This window comes from Anabrus simplex, chromosome 7 (assembly GCF_040414725.1).
Source record: "Anabrus simplex isolate iqAnaSimp1 chromosome 7, ASM4041472v1, whole genome shotgun sequence".
Taxonomy (NCBI): domain Eukaryota; kingdom Metazoa; phylum Arthropoda; class Insecta; order Orthoptera; family Tettigoniidae; genus Anabrus; species Anabrus simplex.
Window position 1 is genome coordinate 159,580,501 of NC_090271.1, and position 24,110 is coordinate 159,604,610.

Consider the following 24,110-nt stretch of genomic DNA (forward strand, 5'->3'; position numbering starts at 1 on the left):
TTCACTTCTCGGTCACTCAGATCAGTCAGGTACTTAATACCACAGTTTCATGTCAGACATCTTGAAAAATGTAACATCAGTAAAGTAAGCACTCAAATAGAAGACAGCCAGAAACCAGCTATTCCATCGGGTTATGACAGGTGCAGGAAAAAGCTTTGCTTCCTTTGAAGCACCATACTTTGATGTTAAGACTTCTAAATTTTTCGCTTTCTTGTGTTCAAAAATGCTGACTTTACCATCGCAACCACATGATTTAAATCTGTCATCACTGCTACCCAACTATTGCCAACGAAGCCGATCTTATGTGCCCAGCACTGTACATACATTAAATGATCCCCTATGACCACACTTAATGTTTCATAACACCGGGTCATGTACGGGGCACTGTCACTAACAAACATTAATTGCATCTTGCATCATATGGTACACTATAACTGTGTAGAGCTTCTAAAACAGCACGAGAGCAGTTTGTAGTATTTCCTGCATCAAGATAGTTCACAGAAACGTGCAGCTCTCTTTTCGATCCAGCTGGGACTTGGAATATGATGATAAAAACACAACAGCCTATTCTACCTGTAGTTTCATCACAGAGTATGTTGATGTTCTTCCGCACTAGAGCCTCTGCTGTTCTTATCTGGTGGTCAGATGCAACTTCTAGAAAGGAAGAAAGACCTCAAATTATAACAAAATAATTTAAAATTACTGGGTGAGTTGGGTACGGGTAAGATAGTTTGATATGGAAATTGCACTCAAATTCGGTATCCTTCAATATTGCGCGTGGTTTCGATGTCATAATACCTAAACCGTACCCGATCAATGAATTGAAACTTACCTGGTAAGTATACTTCACGTAGAGTTCTCACACACAGCAGCTCTTCATTTGAAAACTCGGTAATCCAGGCTCTTAGCTCTTTGCTTTCCAGCTTTTCCAGAGGTATATTTAATTGGCAAATACTTCAACTGTGCGGTTCGAGAAGTTATCTCTGGAAATTTTTCGTCGTTTACAACAGAAGATTGCGTTATCGCGTCGCTTACCCACGTGTTTTCCAGATTTAACATGTTTCACATTGCTATCTTTTTTCCCCCACCCAACTCAGCAATTACAATACTTGCAAAACACTGTCGCTGAATCTGTGGCATATAAACCATCCTTTGCATATTGCTGAGCCCTTTCGTGCGCAGTTTTTGTCGTGTGCCCCATAACCCACGCTTCACTAGTTTCAATCTTGAACAACAGGAAAACAACGCTGCGTCTATCTCGTTATTTCCGTGACAGTCGATTTACATTTCAATAAATCGATACAGATCTTATTTCCATTGCAAATATCAATTAAAGTCAGCAAGCAGGATTCGATCGGCTACTTTTCTACATCGATCAGAACGGTCAAAAGATTTATGCATCATAGTTTGAATATTTCGGTCGTTTTTGTCGAAATATGTTGTTTTTGCCAGTAAAATAGCACATTTTTGCAGAATTCGCGCCAAAATCGCATATTCATACTAATTTAGCATTTTGGGTCACAATTTGCATTTTGTCGCACTTGTATTTATGCAGAAAAGTATTTTATTCCACATTAGAATTACCGTAGGCTTGGATTCAGTACGAGATTCAAAAATTCGCATTTATTGCAAATGCAATTTTTTCAGGTCCATAGTAATTGGACAGGATTGTTAAGGAACTATTCAAATGGTTATCTATTGTAATGTAGACAAACTGGAAGAAATTTTAAATTATAACTTCTGGAACTAACATTTAAGGTCTGTTGCCAGTTTGTATCATAATTTATCCTGTTCACCTATTTATTTTCTGATTTAATTATTTACACATTATACCCCAGTATGATTTTTTTTTAAATGAGTGGATCTTATTACTATTACTGTAGCATTTGTTGTAATAATTATTTTATAGACTTGGCCAGGCTCGAGATCGTCGCCATAGACAGTACCGATCAAGACGTGCCAGCAGTTCCTCTAGTAGTAGATCATCATCTTCGTCATCATCTAGTAGTTCATCGCACAACTCTCGCAGACGGAGAAGAAATTCTCAGTCAACTCGTCGGCAGAGACCAAGGTAACTTTTTACTGTATGACTTTAAAGTCTGTTGTAAAATATGTATGCCTTTTCGCCAGTTATCTTAATTGTTATCTTAATTCTTGTCAGTACTTGCAATTCCTGTCTCATATTTTCTGCAGACCTTCTGTTCTAGTCAGTCACTTGATTTTCAGCCTGTTGTGCCAGAGTATTTATACTTAATACTTTTCAAAATACTTTTGTAGCTCATTTTTGCTACATGCTGTGCTCTTCTCTCTTGCTGGATTTTTCCTATTCCCCAAAAAAGACTTCTTCACAGGTTCTAATTTAATGTGATGACAGAAATAATAGGCCTTCTGACTTGCAGCGCTGGGTTATTCATTTACATGCTGACTTATGCTAAATCACTTCATATGATTTTCATATATTTATAGAAAATTGTTTTTCAATATTGAATTTGATGCAAGTGCGATAACAGGCGTAACTTGAAAATAATATTCTCTCACTCGTGGGTAACTTAATACAAGTATCAAGCTTGAATTATTATTATTATTATTATTATTATTATTATTATTATTATTATTATTATTATTATTATTATTACTTGTAATGTATAACTATGAAGTGTTAACATCCATTTAGTATTATTATTATTAAATCATATGTACGTACGATATGCTCGCGCTGTTTGTGAGGTTATGTCTTGAAACATGTGCCATACATAAGTATTCATATGAGTTCAGTTAATGTAAATACCTGTAAATTAATACTATAATTTATTCTTACCTGTAATCCATTATTGTGAAACACACTGTAACTTCCAGAATGGTAATAGGCACTAGAACGATTGAGAATATTCTGTACATTCAAATCTTTGTATTAGGCACTCTAGAATTTTCACGAAGGTATTGCTTGTAATGTATCTGTAAAGAGACGATCTTAACGGTGAAGTTAGTTACTGTTAAGTGAGTATTGGTTGACGAGTTATTGGTTGTAGAGTTATGGTGTAATAAGAATATGTATCTCGTGTGACATGCAATGTTGCAGTCTCCATATTGAAGTGACGTTCAGTTGTTTTTAAATGGCGGTTTGTGAAATGCGTGTTTTTTTTGTGCTAACAGTGATTAAGGATATGTGTGTGTTTAATTTGTTAACACATTAATGATGGGCTACGTTCATGAACGTAGTTTCATATTGGTGCGCGGGCGACCGGCTACGTAAATTAACGTTTTCTCAAATTGCTTTATTCTTGTGTATTTTTATCCTTTCCGCCGTTTATTAATTGAAATATTTCATGTTGTTTACAAACTAAAGTCTTTGTTGATCGGAAGTTAAGATAGATATATTCTTTCCTTGACTATGCTTTCGGCACAGGAAGTGTGGTTTCATAATACTCAGTACCGCGTGACCGAGTGTATTGCCAGGTGTTAGCATGGCTTGCCGTAGCAAAGACAGCTTGAACGATGATGAAATATTTGGAGAATTGCATGCTGATAGTTTATCTGATATCCCTAGTGATTGTGAAAGTGTATTAGTGGTGCATGCTGATAGTTTATCAGATATCCCTAGTGATTGTGAAAGTGTTAGTATTATTGATTGTGAAGATGTGTGTCCGTCAACATCAAAATATACGCGTGGAAGTGAAAGTGCGACATTCAGTTCAGACGAGTCTGTTGACGGCGACAATAATGTGAGTGAAGGTACCAGTGATAGCTGACAGTGAGGTTGATGGATGGACAAGTAAGGATGAAAACAAGAGTCCTAGAACCATTTACAGGTTTTACAGGTATTTATATTTCATCCTACTTCTCATCCTAGGCGTGCTTCTGTTGCCGGTCCACAGGAAAGAATGGAGTAGCGCGCGCCCGGACAACAATGTGTTAATACATTTAAAATAAAATAATTGTACAAACTGACAGCATTTCGTGTGCGTCTTTGTGGATATGTTAAATTTAGACTACTCAGGTGGTGGTCATGGTCTACACTGATCTTGTAATCACTGGGACACTTAAATATTATATTATTGTCGTTATCACTGGTTCTCAATGTGATGACAAATTTTCAACACAGTTCTCCATTGATAGATGTTGATTCCCATTACAGCATTATTTTCCTACACCTCACTTATTACCATGTAAGGTGCATACTTTTTTTTTTATAGGCATGTGGTCTATCGTTTGCCACAGCTTTGGTTAACAGGTTTTCTATTTTGGAAACTGTAGAACATTTTTATTTTTTTCAGCAACATAACTCTTAGATTTTCCTCAATTTTATTGAAGTGGCAGTGGTAAAATAGAGGTCTAATTACTTTGTGCGCATAACATATTGCAATTTTGTCCACAACATACACTGGCAACTGTGGTTTATTTTCCTATGTGAGCTGCAGCAGTTCACTTTTTCTCATGTTATGGCTAGAGAGACAAAGACTAGAAATAGCTATGTGAAAAATACAAGTTATACTATTAAATACCTGCTGAATGAGGTAGCTTAACCACATATTGAATGTAAACAAGAGAGTTGGAAACAAAGTTTTGAAGTTGCTCTCCATTAACAACTTGAGTGCCAGACCGAATTTCATAGGATTGCTGTCTAGTGCCGTGAGCTAATAACATAGTTACTCCCTGGTGCCAAAACGTTCACAGGCTTAACCAAGCAAATGATCGCTGAAATGAGGATGTATTTATGATATATTAGGTTATATTATGTATATTAGGTCAAATATTGTGACCCCATATGGGGTCGTATTGGTCATTACGAATTGTACACATACACGCGGCCCCATATGGGGTCGTACTTGTACAGTAGTTACTGTCTCGACGCTCGGTCATACTTGCGTTTTCCTTTGCAGGGATGCTGTCGATTATGAGAGATGTGTTAGCTTGTTCATATTGGAGCCGTAAAAACGTACGATCCCCGATTTTAGGTCAAGAAATGTTTGTAAATGACGATCTTCCGATATGTTAGGAAATTTTCGTATAAAATGTAGTTATATAAAGTAGTGAAAATCATGTGAATTTGGTAAATTAGGATGTAACAGAATAATATAAGAAAAATTAGTAGTTACGGAATATTGAATTAGTATATAATTGTGTTTGTATAACTTTTAATTTGAGTGAGAGAACCTAGCAGTGATGATTGTGCGACATGGGAAACCAGTGACTACCCATATCGTTGAAGACAGTCATAATTGTTGCAACAGCTGGCTTGTAAACCAGGAGTACAGTGGGGAAGTGTATGCTGAAACTGTAATTCATCAATGTGGATGAACGTGCAAGATCGCTATTTCCTCTGTACTGGGTTCAAAATCACTCTAACTATATACTTCGTCTAGATAATCATTGTCTGACTTGTTCGATATATCGTCCAGGCTATCTGCACTAAGTATTTTACTGCTCGATTTACTTGTAAAGACTTAAACTAGAAAAGGATAAACAATCCGTGCACGAGATAGACAATGAATTTGTCACCCTACAAAGCACTCTTGGCGTACCCATATGGGGTCGTGCCAAAACAGGAATTGAGGAATGGAAGGTGGACTATGCACGTATTTGAATAGATGACCAGCAAATGGCAGGAAGAGACTTTATACAGCTTCGAAATATATACTTACTGTGCACCCAAATGGGTTTGCACAGTTCTCGATTTACAACAAACGTACGACCCCATATGAGGATGTGAAGTTCAAGAACTTGACTACTCTCGCGTACCCAAATGGGGTCGCTTGGCACTCAACGTGTTAATATAAATCTATGTGAATAACTGTTTGGGATCAGTTGGATGTCTGTGTTTCCATGCACAGAGCCAACATGTCAATTGGGAAGTTGTAATGTTCAGAGCGTAGTGCTTTGTATGAAATGTTTGATGTACTGATATTCTGGTATGCTTAATTGAATATACACTGCCAACCACAATGCATGCAACACATGGATTTTTATTTTATTTTAAGAATATGAAATTGATAAATACACTAGTAAGTTATTAATGATGATAATTCATATTCTTCTTCTACCACTGCTTTTCCCACCCTGGCGGGGTTGTAGGTACGAACTATGTCACCAAGTGGGATTGGGCATGTTTTATGGCCAGATGCCCTTCCTGACACCAACTCTTGAGTGGAGGGACGTGTTAACTATTACGTGTTTCTGTGGTGGTTGGTATTGTGGTGTGTATATGAAATTGTGTGTGTTGGGGTGAAAGGAGTTAACCAGAGGCAGTTAAAATCCGTGATCTGGCCAGTAATCAAACCTGGAATCAACTGAACTGTAGGCATCAATGCTGTCCATTAAGCCAACCAGAATAGCTCATGTGCTCAAGTCTTTCCTCTTGCTTGGCATGTCGTAAATTCAAAGTCCTGGTTCCCATTGTAATAAATCTTTAGTAAAATACCTCTTCTTTATTTCAGTCAAAGACGCAGCTCAGCAGGTCATTCCATCAGTTCGTCAGGTTCACGCAGTCACAGTCTATGGTCACCTTCCCGTTCAAACTCATCACGATCTTCTAGTTCTTCAGACTCAAGGTAAGGCATGCAGAGAGACTGGTTCCGAACAGAAGTGATGAAACTCGAGAAAACTTGAGATTCATTATTTTGTTTTTGTAGTCGTTCAAGATCGCGCAGCAGTCGCAGGAGTCCTAGCCGCTGGCAGCCTCGCTCGGTCGCCCGTCGTGGAGACTTCAGGAGACGGCACTCTAATAATTCTGGTTATCACGGTTGGAGAAGGTACTGACTCCTGTCCTCTTCGTACAGTGCTCATTTGCCTCATCAGGGTATCTGAGCATTATGAGTTTTTGTAAAGTTGACTACCATTCCGTAGTGAAATGCCATCTTCAAGTAAACCTTTGGCATCTTTGGAGGAGCTGGTCAAAAGAGAAATGCTATTAGTCCTATAGAATTGGCATCTGTTCATATTTCATCTGTAGCCCAATGCCAAATTAGAGACAAATGTTCAGTCTGTGTTGTAAGTAAATAAATATAGATAACACAGTGAATTAGTTTCTGATAATGATACTACATCAGAAAAGCAGTAAATTTCAGAAAGGCACTTAGGATGAAAAATGTTATGATAGACCATCAAGAAAGGTAATTGAAATACTGTGAAACCTTGTTAATACACTCATTAATATATTTTCTCGCTTGGCACTTTGTAAATTCATAGTCCTGGTTCCCATTGTATTCAATCTATATAAAAATACCTCAGTTATCGCTTCAGGGAGCAAGCCATTAGCATCAGGAAAGTTCATTTTTGCTTGCTGGTTAGCAGTGAGGAGGTGGAGGAGCATCTGCTTCTTTAAGCACGTAAAAATAGCACGAATGTTGAAACACACATCTTTGATTACTTACTCAAGTCAGTCAAAGTGTTGTTGCATTCAGGATTGTGGCCAAGGTCATTCTGATGCTATAGATGTTCATTCCTATAAGGAACCTGAAATATTTGTCCCGAAATTTATTTTGTTTTCATTAGTAAGCAATTGCACGACCTTTTCCATATCCATAACTAGGCTACCACAAGACAAATATGCACTATGCTAGTCAGCTTCCCACGATTATGTTCCTAATCTGTAAGTAGGCTATTGCATGACAAATATTGATTCCCCTCTATTGTATCGCTCAGCACACAATAATTTTCCAACTACTGACTGGAATATGAAATACAAGCACAAACAGGCTCACTGAGTTATTCAACAATCTCACTGCTAACCAGCAAGCAAAAATGAACTTTCCTGATGCTAATGGCTTGCTCCCGAAGCGATAACTGAGGTATTTTTATATAGATTTAATTCAATGGGAACCAGGACTATGAATTTACAAAGTGCCAAGCGAGAAAACATGTCGGGCATGGCCAAATATAACTATTGAATAATTCATGGTCGAAAAGTGTGACCAGAAAATAATGTTTAATAACCCACTGGTCCAAAATGTAAGGCTTCAACTAACATTTGTTTTAGAAAGAGTGTGATCTGCAATAATACATTAATACTTCTATGGGCCCAGTGCAAGTGTTTTCAGTTCTCTCGTGTTTTTCATACCTTTTAATGCTCTCTTCATCTATTGGTAGGTATAGCTTTCACTGTAGGCCTACCTGTACATACGCGACGTAATATGCATGCTTATCGGAATAAAAACATTTCAAGTATTTCCATATCATTGTTGGATAGTTTTTATTCACGTATTCAATAGTATGTTTTCTTTTCTTCAAGTTCTTTTTCTTTGTCCCCTGCTGAAACATCGTAATGAAGTTTCACTTAACTTTTGTGTAGGAGGTGGATTATCCTAGTATTTGTAGTTCTCTGCCGTAAAAGAGAGGAGGATGCGTTTCTTATGATTTTACTTTCAAGAAATGCAGGATACTAAATTTCTTTATATTAACCATTTGTGAAATATATAGAAATACATAGTGAAGTTCTTCATTAAGTGCAAAGATGATGCTCGATATGTTTTCAACTTGTTTTAGAAAAATGATGAAATCTGATTATGTATCCTCATTTTGTGGTATTAATTGAAATTTGGGGTGAAAGAAAGCAGGATTAACTGTTGAAACTGTCCCTATTTGTCAGTTGACAGAAGTTTTGAGGAGATACTGAAAGGTCCAAGACTGATGACACCAGAAGTTCATCTATTTACAAACCATATACCTGCATTTTGTTGCAATAATATTGCTGGCTTTATTTCTTCAGGAACATCTGTTATGCTAGTTACAAAGATCATACTGTTCATGATTTTGTCACGTATCGGTATATGCATTCAGGTCTGATGATATTTTAGTTGGTTTTGGCTTATCTTTACCGTTAGCGATATACCAATATCGTTCGAATATACCGATATATTATGTGCATTATATATCGATTATCGAAAACAGGTTTTCAATATATCGCAACATCAATATATCGATATGTAAAAGATTTCCTCCATCCCTAATGCCAATAACTGTCCTTGTGTTAAGATGATTTAAATCAGTGTGGTACAACTGAAGTTCAAATAAGTCTATAGTGCAGCAATAACAGATCTTCGACAGGTCTTTTGTGGGTGCTGTTAAATAATAAGGCTTCCATATACTGTAGGCCTGTTCCATTAAAAAGTTATGTAAAGGTGCAGGCAATGGTAAAGCGGTGTACCGTTCATACAAAAATACAAACTGCTAGTTTGACATTTGGCAATACAGTCCACAACAGAGCTCCTCTATCTCATTCTAGGCCGTCCCCTAGGCCTCTTTGCAGTCTCAGTATCCATGAATGTTCTCTTTGGTATTCTCTCTCCTGGCATTCTCATCATGTGTCCAAATCGTTTTAGCTTTGCTATATCAATCTCTTCTTGAAGCTTACACACTCCCACGCTTCTCCTTATTTCCTCATTTTGTATTCTATCTCGTCTTGTCTTTCACTGTATGCTCATCAGGAACCTCATTTCAACTGCGCTTGTATCTTACTTTGGTTCTGCTTAGTGAACGTCCAGGTTTCTGAAGCATAGGTCATTGTAGGTTTATAATAGAACGAGTATAAAACCTTCTTGCACTTCATTGGCACATCTTTGTTCCATACAATGTGTCTCACACTGGTAGAAACTTCCAGACTGCTGTATTCTTAAATCAGTTTCTCCATCCAAATTTCCATCTTGTGACATCATGCTGCCCAAATATTTAAAATTTTTCACTACTTTAAGAGGTTCATTTCCTATTTTTATAACTCCCCTGGATTTTCTGTTACTTCTCGCTGTGATCAAAGTCTTGCTTTTTGCAGTATTAATCTTCATTCCATAATTTCTTATCTCTTCATTCCATAAATCAACTTGTGCCTGTACTTCCTCTTCATTACCTCCCCAAACTACAATGTCATCAGCAAAGAGCATAGACTTTACTTGCTCGCCCATCATCTTCTCCTTAACATTATGTAGAATTCTATTCATGATGATAATGAAGAGTAAGGGAGACAATACACTTCCCTGTCTTAAACCTGTCTCAACTCTGAACCATTCAGTTTGACCCACTTTGGTTCTAACACAGCTTTTGTAATTTTGATACAATGCTATTACCATCTGCATTGTTTCATTCCCAATTTGTGCCTCTGTGAATGTTAATTCCTTGAGACACTCTCATATGCCTTTTCAATATCTAGAAACGCTACTACCATGTCCTTTCTATATTCCCAATATCTTTCCATCATTTGACGCAATGTAAGTATTGGGTCAAATGTGGACCTGCCTCTTCTGAATCCATACTGGTGTTCTGCCAATTTTCTCTCTACTCTGTCTCTTATTTGTTTATCCAAGATTCTTTCAAGGATCTTAGCTGTATTGGGATATCATTGTCACTCCTCTGTAATTTTCACATTGCTTCCTGTCTCCTTTTTTGAAAAATGGTATAATGACCCCTTTCGTCCACTCTTTTGGAACAGTCTTTTCTCTCCGTATCATTCTGAACAGTCTATACAACCACTGTAGACCAATTGCTCCTGCTGCTATCATCATTTTTATGGTGACCTCGCCAATTCCAGCTGCCTTGCCTCGTTTCATCCTGTTAGTGGCTCACTCAATTTCTGCCATGGACACCTAGTTATCCTTATCTTCCATCTGCACTAAATCTGGTTCTTTGATTTCTCCTTGTACCGAGGTATTTTGCACGTTGTAAAGCTGTTCAAAGTATTTTCCCCACCTCTGCAATATATCTTGCTTCTGTGTCATCACTTCCCCCTGTTCATTTTTAATGAGTTAGCACATTCACCTGGTTTTTTCTTCCTTTTTACCCACTGGAATAAGAATTTTTTGCTTCCAATTGTATCTTCTTTGCAGAGATTCAGTGAATTTTTGCCAGCTTTTCTTTTTCTCTTCTTGATCCACCTTGGAGCATCCCCTTGAATTTTATCTGTAACACCAGTTTCAAATCTCAATCTGACCTTAACCCGTAGAGAGCCAGACGATATATCGTTTCGTATATACGCGTAAAGTGCAAACCACGATATATCGTTGTTTGGATAGCGCGCAATTCTATACGAGTTTGTACAACTTGGGCCATGAGATTGCAACAGTTTATGTGTCCAGTCCATAGAGAATCGTCATTAGATTTTAACTACGTCGCTAGATAGTGCGTAAATTCATTCGTTATCATGCATTGAATTTCTAAAGTCAGTGTTCATCTACGACGTACGATCTCCATGCCGCGTGAGGAAAATGGCGACTAGCGGGAGTAGTTATTTTTGTTAACGATGACGAACTGGCTGTATATCTTAATAATTTTTAGTAAAGAAGGGGATGATGATGACTCAGATAAGGCATTCACTCCTTCAACAAGTGAGGAAGGGGAAAGTGAAAGTGTTATTTGGTGTGATAACGGCGAGTTTTCTGTAAACACTGAACCACGTGCTCATTGTCTGAGTGTAAACATTGAAAGTGGTAATGCCCGTCTGAGTGACAGTACTGATGATGACGGCTTTTAAAATACCCAACAGCAAAAATGTCATGTTTTCCATGAAATTCAATTAGGTCAAGATGCAAAATACCAACCCTCACGTGATTATTATGATACTCCTGGCCCGAGACACGGCCCTTTGTCAGACGCAAACCTATAGCGTATTTTTATTTTATTTTTCACAGCTCAGTTGTGGAACCTCATAACTACAGAGACAAACAGATATGAGAAATCATGTCTTGTCACCACATGCCAGAGCACAGCAGTGGCGCCTGGTTACATTAACTGATATGAAGGCTTTCATTGCTGTTTTGTTGGAAATAGGTATAGCTAGAAGGCCGAGCATATTTTCTTATTGGGTAAAAAAGCTCCCGTTATATTCCATGGTTTGGAAATATGTTCTCAAGAAACAGATTCCAATTGATCTTGAGATTCTTTCATCTTGTGAACAATGATAATCTATCACCATCTGGTCACCCTGACTACAACCCATGTGCCAGGTTCGATCCCATTGTTGGCCATGCCAATTGAATATTACGATACCACTGTGCATAACTCTTAAAATACTCAATATAAAAATGTGAAACTTTACATGTTTATTCATCTGAAATAGGACATTGCAAAGAAGTCATAAATATATATTGTTTTAAATTTTCTGTGTTTTTCTGTTTTGTTTCTGATTTTTAAATTTTGGTGTTGGAAAATATATTTTTTTCAAAATACCCAAGGACATTTTAGTGTTTTAATTTAGTTCAGCACTAAGAGTGTATTTTTGTTAACATTCAATAAAAATTTCAAGTCGTAGTTATAACATTTGTGAACCATTTAGTCCAGAGAGTGAGACACTGCAAAATTCTCTAAATCTGTCTGGCACTCTTGGCATACTGTGAGCATGCGGGCCTGGCACTAAGAGGGTTAATCAACCTGTCATTTATGTTTTCCACCTATTCTAGGCACAGTAGAAGTCCGTTATAGCGAGATTCATAGAGGCGAAAACTTTACTCGCTATAGCAGATTGACGTTATATCCGATTTTTGTATAAAAGCCGGAAAAAACCCATACACATTAAAAATCGGTATGAAACGGTGATCAGTTTGTTCAGAACTTGCGTTTCCGCAGATGATATCCACACTAACGCTTACTTGTTCATTATTTTTCGAAATCCGATCTACGTGAAAGTGTATGTTTAATTTCATTCTGAAAAAAATATAGTACCATATTTCTCTGAATCCAAGACGAACTCTACTTTTCCTTCAAAAAATTAAATCACGCTCAAAAAGTACTTTGTAAAGTCATATGAATGCCTTTGTTGTACAGTAGGCCTACGCATTTTTAGATGCCGAGCATTGGCTTCCGTCATGCCGTTTCTTTTGCGGCTACACAATTATTCTTTATTTCCGTGGGTTTAATGACCATTAACTTAAAAATTGGTATATCGAAGAGAACCCATTGAAAATTTGCCGGCAGTACCTATTCCATGCGTCTCTACAATACGACTATCCATCATGAAAATATTCCTGCTGTCTATAAAACTTAATTTTACTAAGCGTCAAGTAAAATAGACGCATTATAACTCTGCCACTGAGTAGCCGGCCTTTCTAAGAATTTGATAGCTCGCACGTTTTGATGCTATTCTGCAGATTTGAGAAATGTCTTTGTATGTAGAGGCTAATAGAACGTCATTCTCTCGGAGGCGTCATTTATTGTCAACAAGTTTTGTGTGTACGTGCGTGTGCAGGGGAGAAAAGAAGCAGTGTAGTTACCACGGTAATTGCTGGTGGTATCCATTAACTCACTGTCAGGCCGCGAATGCAAGACAAACCTTGCGTTTTCGCATGAGATTGAGAAAAAAACTGTCGCCGTGGATTCGGAGAAATACGGTATCACTCCAGAGGTTTCTGTGGCAAACACTTCAGTTTTCTTCTTCAAAGGGTGTCACCTAACCTAACTGTAAATGTATCATGAAAACATATTTGAAACGCAAGTAGAGAAATGATAACCTCCTCACTAAAAATTTCATGTAAATAGCTTTTCCGAAATTTAACTAGACGCGATAAGATATGAACTATCCTCTGAAATCAGTGATGTAGGCCTATTCTGCCATATCTTGAGGTGTAAGTTATCACATTCTTACTTAATTTCCGTATGTAACATTAAAATTAAGAGATCGTTTACTTCAGTCTTTATTTTTAACAAGTCAACAACTGCTATCGACCACGTTATTTACGCATTTATTAGGAAAATGTGTTTTCCTCTTTCATTCAAATTTTTTTTAGAGAACAGCAGTCAATGGGTATTACTAATCTACTCCAAAATTGCCTTCGAATGTCGTCGAGAGTGCTCGCAAATGCACATAAGTAGTGAGAGAAATATACTGTACCGAAGATGATCGCATTTTGTGGCAAACGTTTCAGTTTTCTTATTCAAACAGCATCACCTATCCTAACTTAACAGTTCTATACGTCTGGTGAAAGCGCCAGTAGAGAAATGATAACCTTCTCGCTATAAATTTGCATAACAGCTTTTCCGTAATTTAACCAGTTGCGAGAAAATATAAACTAACCTCTGAAATCAGTTATGCACTCTGCCATATCTCGGTGTATCCCATTCTTTCTTCATTGCAGTATTTAACCTGAAAATTAAGCGGTCGTTTAGTCAGCCTTTACTTTTAACGAGTTAACAATCGTTATCGGACATGCTATTTGTGCATTTATTACGAAAATATGTTTTCTTTTATTTTGAATTTTCTTTACGGAACAGCAGTCGATGGGTATTACTAATTGCCTCTGACATCGCCTTCGAATGTCGACGAGAGAACTCGCTAGTGGACATAGCGAGGAAACAATACCGAAGGTAATCGATCGCATGCAATATAATCGCTGGGGTGTGTATATATCGGGAACAGAAAAAAATGCACGCGCTTAATCACTCGTAATAACGGATGCGTCAGTGATAGGGCTCTTGCTGTAACTGAAGGATGATACACAGTTTAATATAGGAATTCTGAAGGGACAGAAATAAATTGTCGCTATAACGGAGTTCTCGTTGTATGCCGTACTCGCTATAGCAGACTTCTACTGTATTCCTTTAGGTCTTTTCTAATTAAGACCTACACCATTTTTGGCTTCTATTCCTCCACTATAATATAAGGTGTATCGTTTCTTTAGTTTCCTCTCACCTTTTCCTTTTCCATTTGGTCTCACTGATACCCAGCAATGCTATACCTTTGTCAACTATAAAATCTAAAATTTCTTCCACTTTCTCTGTTAGTGTCACTACATTGATGGTTGCTTCTTTCTCTGTTAGTGTCACTACATTGATGGTTGCTATCTTGATGTGCTTGGTTGCTGGTTGCCCATTTCTTTCCATTCGGCATCTTTAAGGATCCAGCCTGTATTGAATTCCTCAACCAGGAATTTAAGGATCCCTTTCTTTAACACCTTTTTAAATATTGTATGGCGCACTGGATTTTTTATGAATCTCTATCATAGAGCTGTTTTTTTAACATAGTACAACTCATCTCTCAAATCTTATCTTAATTTCTTTCATAGTATGTACATTTTTAAGACCTTTGTGTCTTTACGTTGTTTAATTTCTTCGATACATTTGTGTTTAATTTTCTTTTAGCTGATGATGACCTACTGTTAGGTCGAAACTAGTCCCTGAACATATATGTAATTTAATACATTGTACAGTTTGTATTGAAAAGGTGGATCTTAATAATATATTATTTAAATACTATTGTAATCACAGTTCAATACGGATCTATCATAATGAAATTTATATCTTTTAATATTAATAGTAAACATTAAACCTGCAAATTTTCATTTTTTAAAATCATAGGGCTGCAGAAATTAAAAAAATATTGAATTTCATTAAATTTACACTAGCAAATATTGTACCTCCCCCCTTAAAACTTGAAAATATGCCCATAAATATGCACCATTAAATTGAAAGAATTAATGCCCCTCGGCAGTAGAAAAGACGAGTTAATATTAAATTAATATACGGTACTTACATTATTCCCTTGAGATTGAAGCAGAAGTAGTCCCGTTGCCAATGTTAAGTGATGAAATGCAGTTCAGAACCATCACTTATGCACAAATGTTCAATTGAAAAACTTCGCCTTTTGCCTCGTAAAATACTCTTTTCATGTCGGAGAAGTTTATTGGGGCATATTTAACCCCTCAGCGCCGACCGCTATACGTGGTATAGACCCATACATGGTTTCGCATTTATGGCTATAGCGCGAAAGGTTTTGAGTTATGGATATGCAAATTGTTTTGTTTCCAAGAAGACATTTTCGAGTTTATCAGTGTTGTAAGTAAGAATTTAAAATCATTAAAATGTAGTTGTTTTTGCAGTAAATTTGTCAAGTAAGTCTGAGCACTATTCTCTGCTTTTTTAAAAGTCTGTTTCCTTCATTCTTTCCCACAGAATAAAATAAAGAAATGATGATCTGAGAAGTTTGTCTTTTCACGTGATGTTCTTTGCTCTAATTTTACATTAAGAGTGCAGTTTATTTATTATATATGTCTTTATTTCTCAGCGTGTAATATTTTTGTAACTCTCCACAAGCGCTCTGTGTAGGCATGAGTTAGAGCTGCTTTCTGTCATATGATATGAGAACCAGTTGTTCATGGTATATTATATCTCGTTTAAAAGACGGTGTCTCGACCTTTCATCTGAAATATGTATCGAGTTGGTTTGTTTCGTCATAATTGTTATTCCCTTTATTCAGTTTCGTCCTGCTGCTTTCAGTCTCGCTGCAGCTTCATCGGTCCTTGTGACGCGTCGCGCTCAGTGGCTAGTGCCAGCCATGGTTTGACTGGCGGTAACGTGCTTGAAATATTATATAATTGAGATGAAAGTTTAGTCGGAAGTAGATGATGTGGCAGTGGTAAATGATGAGAGTGACGATGAGGAGGAACCAGTAATAGGAAATTTTTGTGTAGGAGATTATGGATAATTATACAGATCAAAGGGAAGTTTCCTACAGTGAATTCTGTTTCATAAATTCTCTAATAATATTCAGACAAGTCACAGGGACAAACATGAGCAGTTATCTTATCGGGTTCAGCTGGTGGAAGGTTTGTTTACAAAATACGCTCGCTCGGGCGGGGAACGAAATATTCAAGGCCGGCGTGCATCAGATAATACAGTTCCAAGGTTACAGGAATGACATTTCATCAGGAAATTTGCACCCAAGAGTGAGAAATCCAAACCTCGGAGACGTATCGTGTGTTCAAAACATGGCGAAAAGAAGACATCGGTTTACTGCTGTCGGGAGTGTGGCTTGGGGGTCTGTCTCGAAGAGTGCTTTGAACTCTTATCACATGAAACTAAATTACAAAGGAAATGTGAAACAATTATGTAATTATCTGCATGTACATAGTTCTATCATAAGGAATTCCAAATTTCGTGAATATCGGGCTACTCTTATACTTGTAGTAATGCTTTAAGTTAATCATTGTATTTCAGTCGCGCGTAGTTGAAATCTCATCCCGCCGCTGGGTAGGAAGCTCTTTAAATGGCTGCGACAATGAGGGGTTAAACAATGTTAACTGCTACACAGAGAGAGGCGGAACAAAATAATACAGTAAGTGATTCATTTAAAGAAGATCCTACAGCTTCCAGTGACATTATGGCTCTTGGTAAGAAAGAAAAATGGACAGATATGAAAACAGGATTTTCTTCCAACTCCTATGCCTGACAGAATATATTGAACCGTTTCTATTGTTGCAGCATCATTAGAGTCCAGTGAATTAACAATCTATTTGACTAATTCTATATGCTGAACATACTGCACTGCTGCATCCAGACACGTTCCCAAATGAGTTAACACTGGCACAGGGGGAAGTGGGATATTAGGTGCTGTTGATCTAAACAACTGTACTCTTGAAGGTGATTTAAGAAAAATTTTCTTTGTAGAGGCCACAAATTGATCCACCAGTGGGAAAGAATTAGGTGTTGTCTCAGCAATGCGATGAAGAGCATGTGCTAAGCAAGCTATATGAAATTAAGTGGGGGGGAAATACCTTTGAGTGTTTGGTCTGATTTTACCATGTTTACCTGTAGCAACTAAAAGTAGACGGTCGTATTTGATACCTAATGACCATGATACTGTAATTTCAAGGAATCGATTACACACTGGTTCACATTTACATCGTTAGTGGCTGGCAATTCACACACATTAAGGATATAAGGTATCGTCTTTTGTTCCTATGTAAGGCACCGACAATTCTGCCCTGATAAGTTAAAAGGCACTAACTCCAAATTTTTCCCAAATGTTTTTTTATATATTTTTTAAAATGCTTTCCGGAATCGGTGTACAAGAATACACCCTTCTATGCCATTAGAAAGCCCTAAATCCAAAACAGTGTTGAGTTACATTGCATTTTATATTGCCCCTAACTCCACTTTGAGGTAGGTTTTGATGAAAGAAGGCCCTATGTAACAAAAACATATTAAAAACACCCTAAATCCAGTAAGAGTTGTACTTAGGGTCTTCACTCTTCAAGTTAAGCATCCTATCAAGGAATTAAGGCCTTCCTTCGTGAGACACCGTTGTGGGATTTCCTGGTCCAGGAGGTAATAAGGCCTTCTTTCATCGGACCTGCCAGTGTGACTGGCCGTTTCTTCAACAGCCTTGCTGGAGTGTCTGTTTACAATCGCATTGTTACTTTCTCCCTTCCTCTATTGTAACACTGAGTGCAGTACAGTCTGTTCTCTTTCATTTACTTGTTCCATTTGTAAGTGTTCAAGCAATACCTCATTTTCTTCAAGCAGGCTCTGCTTTCGCTTTAAGACTGATAAGATAGCACTAGGGGGAGCGTTACATCATGGTCAGGGGAATTCCTTTTTGTCTCCATGCAGTGGAATCTGATGGGTCATGGCCTATTTCCACTTCATTGAGGAAGCACGAGTGAGGTGACAACGTGCTACTTGTAATTACAGGAGATATATGAAAAAGAAGTTCTATTAAAAGTATTTTTTTTACATGTAAATGCTCGTCATTTTCCGGTGTGTGAAGAAGTAGTGAAGATCAAATAAGAACGGGGTGACAGGCATCATTCTGTCATGGCTGATGACACCCCATCTTCAGTGAGTCCTCAATAATAAATACCAAGCATTCCGCAGTAACAGTTGGCATACACACCACTATAAGAAATGTAAATGAATGAAAGTAACAGTTTGTTGTAATAGAAACAAACATCAACCTAAAAATGCTTTCTCATTTAAGCAAATATTAACAATGTTCCTTGTGTTGTCACAATTTGGATACAGCTGACTTTGTTTACTGATTAGGCCTACATTTGTATGAGCTGTTGCATTGTCTGGTTCTTTTTTGTGTAATGAACAATTAATATACAGTACCTTCAAGTGTTTATTGTTCATCTTTTTTTTTTTTTTTTTTTTTGCTTTACGTCGCACCGACACAGATATGTCTTACGGCGATGATGGGATATATATTGTTCATCTAGTCAGTCGATCTTTTACATGGGTTCTGACCAACATGCATTTAATTTCAGGAACCACAATCAATATGGGATGCTTGTGTATCAATGAAAACGAACAAAGATGAAAGCACATTGATTTATACAACACTGGAGGTTATGGTTCCATCCAATTTTGAAGAGCCTATTGAAAATGATCCAGTACGAAATGAAATAGAAAATTGTCACGATGGTGAAACTTTAAACAATACTATACCTCCAGAAGAAAAAGAACAACAACAACAACAACATTGTGGTTTCACAAAAAAGGGGAACGAAAAGAGTAAGGCAAAAGAAAACCATCCCCCACGTGATCCTTGTGTGACAAATGTCGCTACAAATGCAGCACAAAATTTTTGGAAGTGGAGAAACCAATGTAACGCTGAATTTTGGAACAAAAATTTCACTGAAAGACGGGACTGTATCGGCATGTGTGCCACTAAGCTCCTGGTGAAGCGACGTCAAGGTGAATCGGAAACTAGAAACAATTTGTTTAAATATTTTTTAATGACAAAAAGAGCAAAAGAGTCAGAGTGTGCAAATGTTTTTTTTTCACTACTCTCAGATTTTCTAAAGAAAATAACTTTTTTATTTATGACACTTTAACATCTGTTCACAAAGAAACCATGACTGGTATGACATCATGTTCGACTGACAAAAGAGGAAAGCATCCTAATCGTAAAAAAATTGACTGGAACCTTATTATAAATCATATAGAGAGCTACAACACCCAAGTATTGCTCACTACAGAAGAGAACATGTGCCAAATCTACGATACCTCCCAAACGATGTGACAATTTAAAAGGATGTGTGATGATTTCATATGAGCTAAAAATATTTATGACTGTTTTTATGATCTACAATATATAGGAAGGTTGTTAATGAGCTGAACATATCGTTTACAAAACTTGGCCATGAAGAATGTGGCATGTGCTTCAAGTTTAAGGAACATGACAAAGACCACAATCAGGAAAAATTATCACCAAACTGTGAGACTTGCATTAATTGGAAGTGCCACATTGAAAAGGCTGAAAATGCAAGAGACCTCTATAAAGAACATGCTAAGGAGCAGCTTTCTACTGACACCTTATACGTTTGTGCTGATTTACAGAAGGTGATTATGTTGCCACAGATGGATTCCTTCAAAGAAGTTGTGTTTACCTGAAGAATGGTGGTATTTTATGAAAGTTTTGTTCCTATTGGTACCAAACAGAAGGCTAAACCTCTCGCAGTCTTGTGGCACGAGGCAATAAGTGGAAGAAAAAAAATAAGACATCTTAAATGTATTTTATGCATTTTGCAATCATTTCAGAGATGTAAAGCATATCTGTATTTGGCTGTACAATTGCTCAGCAAAAAACAAAAACTGGATTCTTTTTACCTTTCTGGTGTGTGTTGCAAATTATTGTCCACAGATTTCTGTAGACATCATTGATATTTTTTACTTCGAACCCGGTCATATGTTTATGGCTGCTGACTCCTTTCATCATCAAGTTGGACTGGCTATGAAACAGTGTGGAAAGGTTTATGATTTCCAGGATTTTGTTAAGTGTGTTCAACAAGCAAACTCAGGAAAAGTAGACATCAAAGAACTTAGTATTGGGAACTTTTTCGCATGGAAAGACTGCACCTCAAAACAAAAAATTACGCATTGAGGTGACAAAATACCTTATCTCACAGATGTTGTTAAATTAACTGCTAAATGAGGTTCTACAGTTCTTTTGTATTCTACTAAATATGAGGAATCTTGTTCAAAAGTGTTGAACTTCTTGCAAGCTAAATGCATCAAAAACTTTCCCATGCCTGCAAAAATGGACAAAATACGAGGATTCAATAAGGCAAAGAAAAAAGAAATAGTTGAAAAGCGTTGCCCCCTTATGCCATCTAACCGCCGTGGATTTTGGTTTAGCATTGAAGAATCAGAAGAGCCTGACTTACTACAAGCTGACTAATGACAGACTGATCAAGAACAAGCTAGTTTTATGTGAATTAGAAAATTGAAAATTACTGAATGTGTTCTTGGTATTACACGGTTTTTAAATGTTATTGTATGCAAAGCTATTATTTGGGTTTTGTAGATATGATAATTATGACAATGAAAAGGCTCAACTTCCATACAGGGAGGTAGGGCTTTTCGAGACTGTGTATTACAGCACCAAACTTTAAAATAAAAAGCCCTAAATCCATTTCTTCTAAAAATAAGTATTAAGCAATTATATTAACATTACAAAGTTGGGTACATTAAAACGATGACTTGCACATCAAAAGCCTTTTAAAGTATCAAAACTGTGATGCAGGTGAAGAAATTCGTTTTCCTTCTCTCCTGTAAAACGTTGTTCATCGGAGATAGGGCCTTCTGTCTTATGGGGGCAGAATTATATTAGCAATAAAGCGCCCCTCAGAATTACTGATTTCATCGGCAGAGAACCATATGAATTGATCTGCTAGTTCATTATGTAAATTTTAGATTACATTGTAACAATGTCCTGCATAAATCTTATGCAATGTGTACTTTCTTCAGGCACGTTGTTTGAGTGTAATTGACAAGAAAACATTGTAATGTGGCATTATTAATTTTTCGCAAGGGAATATCAGCAGCTAAAAATGCTGGGCACAGTCTTTAGAAAATTTTGTAACCCTACTTTCTAAACGACCTACTCGCTGCTTTTGAACAAGCTCGTTATTTGCAAGTTTTCTGGTTAAATTCACCTTATGTTTCACTGTGTTTATTATGTTCTGAACTACTTGAAATCTTTCCTTAGTCCCTACATATTTTTCACATACCCCACAGAACAGTACCCTATTATCTGTACGTATTAAGTCTTTTTTCTTTGCCTTATTGAATCCTCATTTTTAACCCCTACTACTACTCGAAGTTGATCTTACTTTTGACATTTAATGGACTTACTTTATATGTGCAACTTAATTAAATTTGTCTGGTACGCAACCACATCACATCACAGTTTAAAAATTACAGTACTTTTGCCAGTGGTCAGCCAAAGCAGGCAAGGATGATGCAGCAGGGAATTCACTGCATGACATCATCACATCAGCATTACTCCTTTCCACGTGACAAGTTGCTTCATAGCGTACATCATTACTGCCAATATGGTCCAGATGAAAAAATAATAAAATAAAAAGCCTTAAAATTGTTAAAATGTGCCATATAGGCGAAAATAACTGAAAATTCCATAATTCGCACATATAATATATAAGCATACATTTTTAACCCCTAAGAAAAAAAAAAGTAAATGCATGAACTTCTGGGACCTACTGATATGCTAAGCAGAGGTAAACTCATTCAGTCTAGCATATTCATATACAACACATTTATCATTGTACTGTACTCATCCGTCTTGGTATCTCGTCTCGTGTTACACAGTTTAGAGCCTTTGTTCATGTCCCAGACTTTGAAATTTAGAGCAACAGTATTTTATTTTATATTAGCTTATATAATTCCCCTGCGAACCACGTGACCTTGCCGCGATGGAGGAGGCTTGTGTGTCCCAATGAAGGAGATAGCCGAGCCGCAGGTCTAAGCACATTGGATGGGTATCTGTTGAGAGACCAGACTAACGAATGATTCATCGGAAGGGGGGTAGCAGCCATTGGGAAGTTGCAAGGGCTGATGTGGCCTAGTTATAAAACTCAACATGGCTTAGCTGCGTTGATACTGCTACACGGCTGAAAGCAACGGGAAACTACAGCCGTAACTAATTCCTGAGGACACGCAGTTCTCTCTGTATGAATGATTTACTGATGATGGCTTCCTCCCAGGTAAAATATTCCGAGGGGGCGATTATCAGGAAGATGGATACTGACATTCTGCGAGTCTGAGCTTGGAATGTTACAAGTTTGAATCGTTGTGGTAGGTTAGAAAATCTGAAAAGGGAGATGGATAGACTAAAGTTAGATGTTCTTGGTATAAATGAAGTACGTCGGCAGGAAGAACAGGATTTTTGGTCAGGTGACTACAGAATTATCAGCACCAAATCAAACAGGGGAAATGCAGGAGTTGGTTTAATAATTAATAAGAAAATAGGGCAGAGGGTAAGCTACTACAACCAGCATAGTGAAAGAATTATGTTCGTCAAGCTAAACACGAAACCAATGCCCACCACAGTAGTGCAGGTCTATATGCCTACTAGTTCAGCGGATGATGAGGAAATAGAATATATGACGAGGAAATAGAAAGAATATATGACGAGATAGAAGATTTAATACAATATGTAAAAGGTGACAAGAATCTAATTGTGATGGGAGAGTGGAATGCAGTGGTAGGCCAAGGAAGAGGAGGTAATAGAGTAGGATAATTTGTATTGGGGCAAAGGAACGAAAGAGGAAGGCGGCTGGTTGAATTCTGCACTGATCATAATTTAGTCCTTGCCAATACTTGTTCAGACACCACAAACGTCGGCGGTATACGTGGACGAGACCTGGAGACACTGGAAGGTATCAAATAGACTTCATTAAGATTAGGCAGAGATTCAGAAACCAGGTGTTGGATTGCAAAACTTCCCAGGAGCAAATGTGGACTCTGACCACAACTTGTTGGTCATGAAATGCTATCTGAAGTTGAAGAAATTGAAGTGAAGGAATGCAAGTAGGTGAGATCTAGACAGGTTGAAAGAAAAGTGTGTGATGAAATGGGAGACCCAATTTTGAGGTCATAGTTTGACAGAGCTGAGAGACCTAAATAGGAACAAGGCACCTGGAACTAATGATATTACCTCTGAATTAGAGACTGCCTTAGGAGAAACCAGCATGGCAAGGTTATTCCATAATGTGTAAGATGTATGAGACAGGAGAAGTGCCATCCAATTTTTGGCAGAATGTTGTTTTTCCTATTCCCAAGAAACCTGGTGCTAACAAGTGTGAAAACTACCGCACCATTCGTTTAGTATCTCATGACTGAAAAATTTTAACACGTATTACAGGGTGGCCACCCGTATGGAAAACCGGGTAAACCGGGAAATGTCAGGGAATTCGATAAATGACGGGAAAACCGGGAAATGTCAGGGAATTCAGAAAAAAATCTGGAAATTCGTTCTTCTGCCAGATAAAATTGACATACCGTATATATCCGTTAATAGAAGCACATTTTTCAGTTTTTATAACATAATCTAGGGCATGTCTTTTATGCCAGGAATAAATTGTAAAGAAAATTTAATAAACATTAAAAAAATC

The 24,110-nt window shown here is 37.3% G+C and overlaps 1 protein-coding gene across 1 annotated transcript in view; it reads left to right on the forward strand.

The window, feature by feature from the left end:
- Window positions 1-24,110, forward strand: part of srl (spargel) — a 280,903-nt gene that overhangs the window by 202,954 nt on the left and 53,839 nt on the right. The window contains exons 9-11 of the mRNA XM_067151403.2: window positions 1,910-2,071; window positions 6,435-6,548; window positions 6,630-6,749. Coding sequence (XP_067007504.2) covers window positions 1,910-2,071; window positions 6,435-6,548; window positions 6,630-6,749 — 396 coding nt within the window. The remainder of the gene's footprint in view (window positions 1-1,909; window positions 2,072-6,434; window positions 6,549-6,629; window positions 6,750-24,110) is intronic.